We start from the raw sequence: 7807 nt of genomic DNA, 5'->3' as shown, positions 1-7807 counted from the left end.
GAAGTGGATAATTTTTGTTGTGAGTTTAATTCAATATAGGAAATAATAATAGATTATTTATAGTGTAAAGTAACAGAAGATAGAGTTCAGAACATTCTGTTATGACAGTTACTTAAATTTATCCGTTAGTTGTTGAGAAACATAGCTCTATTTTGTGATGTATAAATAGTTGATGTTAATGTGAAAATCTAAGTCAATATTGTGAAGTGAATTCAATCGTGCACTTTCATATCTCTCTCACACACACAACTCTCTCAAAACGTTTTCTCTCTTTCTAAATCTTCTTCTTCCCTATTAACAAAACAAGGTGAGTGAAACAATAGTGAGTGTGTGCAAGTGTAAACGGGAATTGCTTCACATTTAATATGCTCACTATAATTTAGTGTATTTGATTGGAGTGCAATAATATTATTTAACGAGAAAATCGCAGACATTTTAGAGGTGGTGGATCATTGTTTACTAATAGGGAGAGTAGAAATAAGAATTTCATTTTATTTTAAGATTTGTGGAGTATGTCTCTCTTATGCCTTCAAAGTGTTTGATGTAGTTAAGTTGTAATGAGTTTTGATTTGAGTATCCCTTGTACTTATATAAGTAAATTTTGTTTATAAAAATAAAGTTGATTCTTGATTTTTTTTTTTTAGAAGTAAACTAAAAAATTATAAAGTGCAATTTCATTAAAAGATGAATTAGATTTTTTGTTTTCTTTTTTAATTTGACAAGGTAAAATGAATTATATTAACAATAAAAAAAAGTCTCTTATAGTACAAGATGTACTAAAGAGAAACATCAGAGTCTTATAAATAGAGCACAATGACCAAAAAGAAAGAAAAAGGAAAGAGTAGCCAATGTTCAAACAAAGGAAATGGCTAAACCACCAACCATGATAACTGAAAGCTAAATTAACATATTTTGCATTCAACCACCAATAAAAAAATAACTTAACTTTATCTAAAAGATGATGAATAGAGACACCCTTTTGACTAAATATTATATTATTCCTCTTCTTCTAAATTACACAAACGCATGAAAATCAAATAACCTACATAAAAGATTGCCTTACTTATGAACCACCTATTAAAAAGGCAATATAATGTCAAATATGTTGTTGAAGAAATTACATTTAAAAAACAAGTGATTAGATGATTAAGTACACCTCGCCTAAATAAATTGTCTTTGATAGAAAGTCAAATTTTGAGAAGACGCCAAGCAAAGTAATATACCTTTAAAGGAATGTCCTTGTGTCAAAGAAGATCTGAACTAGGAGTATGAACATGGGGAATAGACTGAACAAACAACTGATATGTTCCATTGACAGAGTAACCGACTGTCGGATCTAATTTTCATTGCCAATGATCACCACTGCTAACCTGTAAAGTAACATTGTTAAGTAATGTCCAACACTCCTCTATCAACTCCTCCTCCCATGCAAATGATCGACGTCTCCAATTTCATGCCCGTTCTCCCTCATCCCACCCCAAAGAAAACATATTTGCGACAGACGTCCCCTGGTTCATTGACAACTCAAACAACCTCCTAAACCGCTCATTGAGAGGAAAACATATATGCCACGTTTAATGTTTCTTAAACATGTTTAGGTTAATGATATATCCTCTATTAAAAAACAGGTTCATACTTGACTCGAACTCAAAGTTTAAGTCCTATGCAAAATGAATCATGATATGGTATTTGTTGCATCATTTGAATTATGTAGTGCCAAAGTAATTTCGTCACAAAGTCAAGAGATTGACAACATTAGATTAGATGACTCATAATTTTGATGCAGATTTAAAATATGAACCATACAATCTTGATCAAATAATCAATACATCATAATCCAGTAATCAATTTTGTTTATTTGATTGCATCAAATGTGATTCTTTGGCGATAGGAAACCGAAATTCAATTTTTTTTTTCATTTGGGTTTTGATAGGTGTTAATTTCATATTTGGATTCTATGTAATCACAAATTCAACAAATGTCTATATAAACCGTCATATAATGATCGATAGCTTATATTCCAATTAGTATTTTGAATATGATTTGGTAAATTTAAAATATGAACTATCCTATCTTTATCTAATGGTTGAAATATAACGATCCCAACAACCATTGAGTTCGATGATTGCAAATAATCCGAGTCTTTAATAGCAAAAGTTGAAGAAAATTTTGAAAATCTCAGACCTTCAATTTTTTTAATACAAACTTAATCTTTATGATACAATTAACCAAACAACTATACCTTTATTTAATCATTAAGCATGACAAAAGATACAACAATTTAATTGAAATTCTCAATAGCAGCTTGAACTTTATGTATTCCATTTGATGCTTCATGTGTCAAACCACTTTCCACTATATTCTTCAAAAAGGCTTTAACATTAGTTGCAGATGACCCACCTTCCTTTATTGCTAGCTGACATAAAAGCTGAAACTCTTTAGCTCCTTTTCTCAAATCCCTTCCTAAATCAAAATCCAAATCCATGAATTTCCTTATCAAGAGAACAATTTCCTCTTTTGTCACCAAAGTGTCTAACTTATCATCCTTTTTCACTCTCCACCCAATTTTCCAATCCTCAACAATAATCTTACTAATTAGTGGTTGATCCATAGCAAGTGGAAATGTTAAAAAAGGAACCCCAGAAAAAACACCTTCAATAACAGAATTCCAACCACAATGTGTCCAATAACCACCTATAGAAGGATGTGACAATACCGTCAATTGGTCACACCATGGCACAACAAACCCCATTTTCCCACACATATGTTTCAATCTATGAGTCTCGTCACGCGTTACCCACAAGAACCGAACACCACTATCGTGCAATGCAGCTGCAATATCATCCATTTGTGTTCTTGAAACCGATAGATAACTTCCATATGAAATGTACAAAACAGAACCATTAGGTTGGAGATTTAACCAATCTATGTAACTTTGGGCAGCACCATTATTAGTAGCATTTAGAGAATTTAAGTTGTGTCCAAGATTAAAGTAAGGTATGTTTGGACCAATTGTGTAAATTGGAATTGTGAGCTTTGATTTTAATGCATCAATTACTTGAGGTTCAAGCTCATAAATTGAAGGTAGTAATAGATATTGTGCTTTGAGAAGCCATTGACAACTTTTGAGAGCCCATTGCAAAATTTGGTGGTTGTTCTTATCAAGAAGAGGAATATCTGCTAGACGAACCCAAGAATTTGATGGAATATAATCGATATAATATTCACCATTTTCTGCACAATCAATAATAATTTGTGTTTCTTAAGTTATGAACTCATGATTGAAAAGATAAGAAACACGTCTCACTTAGTTCCATAATAAAAAAATGTGTCACTTTTCATGTCAATTTAACATTTCAATCGGTGGCGGAGCCAGGATAAAAAACTCGGGTGGGCCGCCAAAATTAGTAATAATAATTACAATTTTGTTTGCAAACGACAATATGGGATGATCAAGTACATATGCAGTCAATAGAAAAGTAGCAACAATATTGTGACAACCATGGGAGATTAGGTGTGTATATATCAATTAATATCAGACTTCTATATAACAAATACAAAATTCTAGAGATGATGAATACATAATACATTGAACCATTTGTTCATAAGAACAATTAAAGTCAAAATCAGCAAATTAGGTGAGTAAAATAGGAAAATAAATTAGTATAATTAGAAATCAAGGGTGTTAACCCCGGTGCCTCCACTTGTGTGTGTGAGTTTTATAATGGCTTTGCCATTTCGTCTATCTACCAGAAGAAAAAAAAAGAAATCAAGGGTGTTTTCGTATTTCCCTCTATAGGAAAAAAATTAATTATTTTTTGGGGTGGACCATGGCCCACCTCAACCCATATGGTGCTCCGCCTCCGATTTCAATAAAACATCAATTTTATTTTCTTACATATATATATACTATTTACTATTTATTTTATTTTTTCAAACTCTTTAAAATTATTAGCAATCCAAAATTATTTTCGAAAGATAAAAATATGTATCAAACTCTTTAATAATTTTGAATTGCTAATAATATTAAAGAGTTTATTAAAAAATATGAAACAAACAAAATGAAAACACCTAAAAATATGTTTTTTTTTTTAAATAAAAATTGCTAGGTTTTATTATAATTATAACAATATTGTTTTCACTTGTAAAAAAAAAAAACAATATTGTTTTCATTAAAGTTTTTATATAATAAAAACAAAAAACATGTCAACATATATTTGGTTCAATTATTCACTAGCTGTCTAAACTATTTGAGAATTCTTAAACATGTCCCTAAACAAAAAATAATTGTATACGTGTGCCCCTAATTTGTCAAAAATATTCAATTAGATCAGTAAATAATTTTTATAACAAGTCCCTGGACTTTTAATAATTTATATTCATTTCCCTCTAATACTTTAAAATAATTTTAACTAAATCCCTAAAACTTTGAATGATATGTATTTGAGTCCCAATTCGAGATAACTGCAAATTATTTAAAGTTTAGGGCTTCAATTAAAAAATTAGTTTAAGGATGTAATCACAAATCTAATAAATTTAAAAATTCTATTATAATTTTTCTTTAGTTAAAAAATTTATTTAAAAATCGACAACTTGTTGAATATTCAAACCTTTAATTTTCAAACAAAACTATTGTGGATCTAGATTCTTTTTTTTTTACAAGAAATTTTTTGGACAAAACTATTGTAGATCTAGATTCTTTCTTTCTACTATTCTATTTCAACTTTTCTGTTTAAAAGAGAATAATATAATATTTTACGACAAATAAAAACAAAACAAAAAAGATGACTGACTCACACATGGTATTTGGTGGGAAAAAGTCTTACACGTACTGGCCATATATATATTGAATCTCTTAAAAATGACACCAATAAAATATTTGATGTCTGCATCAAATTAATCAAGCAACCAAAACAATATGGATGACACTTATAAACATAAGCAAAAAATAGAAAACAGCGAGAGAAAGAGAGAGAACACACAAAATTTGTCTACCCAGTTCGATCCAATAATGATCTAGTCTCGATGAGAAAACAACTCTATTTTCCATTATAATGATGAGTAACTTTACAAAGAGATATCAAAAAAGGGTTACAATAATTAAACTTCAAACCTAATTCTACCCGAAGTCTCGAATTTCTTCCCATAACCAAGAGACTTTATCCTAATAATGTTTTGTCCAAGGTGAATCAAATCAATCACAACCCTAGTGTTTGTTCCCAGGAGAAATCTCTATAAATCCTAGTTTGTTGTTCGTTTCTAAACCCTGTTTTTCTACTCCCTACCTCTTTTCATCTGATACAAGGTTTATATTTATAGTAAAAGCATCCCTAAAAAATTGGAACAAATCTAAGCCCAAAAAATACGTTTATGTTTTCTCTGCATCAGCAAAATCGGGCGCCGTTTTTGAACTTCGGGTCGAAAATGTATGAGATAGAAGTCTCAACGCAACACCCAAAATTGGGCCCCGATTTCTCCAAATCGGCCGCTGATTTTGGCAGTTTCAGAAATACCAATCTTTTATTAACAGTTGAAGTCTGAGGTAAGGAAATTTTAAGATGAACATATTATATTTGGATCTCTTAACTACATAATCCATTCCTTACAAAGAAAAACTACATAATGCATGGTTCAATCTTTGTTTTTTAAACAATTAATAGTTAAAGACTACATTGTGAAAATAACATAATTATATTAAAAAAATATATAATTGTCCTTACCTAAATTCTTGCGTTGTAGGAAGATATGGAAAAATTGCACCCACAACTCCGACGTTGAGGTTGTCCAGAATGCAGCCACTGGAATATTCCTCCGGTTTCCAACACGAATTGCCCAAAAGAGAAAACAATCGCAGATGATAAACGTCACCGGTGGCCGAACAAGCCGATCGATTAACCGCTCGAAAGGCGCTTCCATTTCAGTCATAACAGCTTCAACAACATCCATAAACTTGTCACCAACAACGTTAGGGATGGATTCAACTCTTATGTTGTCGGGTTTTGGTTCTGAATCAATTAAGGTTAGCCATTCTTGTGTGACAACAAAGGTGACAAGGATGTTAGGGTTATTAGAGACAAGTAACTTGCTTAGGTTCATCATGGGGTTGATGTGTCCACGTGATGGGTATGGAACCACTAACACATGGCTCATGATGGTGGCTTTTGGTGATTGTGGGTCTTGAAGAGGAAACTCCATGGTAATGGAAATGGAGGAAACAAGGGGTTCAAGTTGAAATCAATAACAATCTTGCTTGGGTTTTGTGTAGTAAGGTAGAGGAATTTGTGTACTTATAACATGAAAGGGTGGTTTTTCATTGGAAAAAAAAAAAAAAAAAGACAGCGGTTTTCCAGTACAATGAATGTGAAAGATTTCTTTCTTATAATCAGTGACAACTTTTTGTCTTTTACACTACTACCATTTTCAGCATTTTCTCAAAAAGCTAAACATATTCAGTTTTTTTTTAAAGAAAGCTTACCATATTCAGTTGATGCCGATGTAACAAAAACAAATAAATAGAGTAATTTTTTATATATATAATTAAGGTATTATTCATGTGCAACTGCAAAAATTGGTTCGTTCAAAGCTAGGTAACTTATATTCATTTAAAAGATTGACATCTTACGCAAATGTGTTTGACAAAATCTTAAACCAAATGATTAATTTAAGTATATCTACAACTTCGTATAAAGAATTATTATATATACTATCAAATTTGTTTCATTCGGTAGAACCAGAATCTCACCGTAAGGATGGATCGATGGAAAAAGTTGTTCAGTTCTTCGAAAATTCGTCGGAATCTACGAGGGAAACTCCATTATAATGGTGAAAACATGGGGTGCATTTGGAAAAGACAATTCAACGTGAATGAGATGGTGAGAGGGAGAATGTTGAGTTTGACGTCTTATAGTCTTACAATTTGCAAATGAATTATTATCATGTGGATTAGACCTTTGGCCAATTCATAACACAATTTATTAAAGGTGAACAAAGTGATACCACTAAAGTTTAGTTGGATATGTATTCACCATATAACTATTCAATGTCACATCATATTTTGTATTCAAATAAAAATTTACCTTATTATAATCATCAAATCCTTAGAATATATATATTTTTTATCATGATAACTTTTAAAGTCACTTACATCATATGTGACATATAAGAAATGAATGAAATTTTTGTTAAAAAAAAAGAATGAAAATTAAATTCTTAAAATTAGTGATGGGAGAAACTAAATTTCCTAATATTTTTTTTGCTGAATATTTGCTAGAGTATTCATATCTAAATAAATCCAATAATAATATATAATAATCACAAACATAATACTATTTCATATTTTTAGATTTTTTTAAGAAAATCAATGAGATTTAGAGCCGTTTGTTATATATCTTTTTTAATAAAAAAATTAATTTAATAAAAAATTATTTTTAAGAGTCTTGCATCCATTTGTTACAACTTCTAAAAAACAATCAGAATCTAAAAAAAAAAAAAATTCTAAAAACAACTTCAAATAATAAGCTGTTACGAGCATATCAAAAATTAGATTTTTTTAGAGGAGAGAAAAAATATGGTTTAAAAGAATGAATTAATTTTTTAACAAAATATTTCTTTTATATAGTTGTATTCAAACAAACTAAATTATTTGTTTAAAAAAATAATTTTTACCACGGTAAACAAACGCAAAATAGATTCTAATTTTATATAAAATCTCTAAAATATAATCTCTAAATTATTTTACATCAAAATAACTTTTAATTTAATCCGTAATAAATTAAGGGTTCATAATATTTTGGATTAATGCTTAGCA

General features: G+C 29.9%; 1 protein-coding gene across 1 annotated transcript; it reads right to left on the bottom strand.

The window, feature by feature from the left end:
* Positions 1 to 2157: 2157 nt before the first annotated feature.
* LOC11409259 (UDP-glycosyltransferase 87A1) lies at positions 2158 to 6355 on the bottom strand. Its single transcript, XM_003599260.4, has 2 exons — positions 5721 to 6355; positions 2158 to 3234 (listed from the first exon to the last, which is right to left on the bottom strand). Exons 1-2 carry the CDS (start codon positions 6193 to 6195, stop codon positions 2282 to 2284), a joined length of 1428 nt encoding a protein of 475 aa, XP_003599308.1. The 5' UTR covers positions 6196 to 6355; the 3' UTR covers positions 2158 to 2281.
* Positions 6356 to 7807: the final 1452 nt, after the last annotated feature.

This window comes from Medicago truncatula, chromosome 3, assembly GCF_003473485.1.
Source record: "Medicago truncatula cultivar Jemalong A17 chromosome 3, MtrunA17r5.0-ANR, whole genome shotgun sequence".
NCBI classification, from domain to species: Eukaryota; Viridiplantae; Streptophyta; class Magnoliopsida; order Fabales; family Fabaceae; genus Medicago; species Medicago truncatula.
Note: the sequence above shows the minus strand (reverse complement) of the source record. Positions and strands in the feature narration are given on the sequence as shown.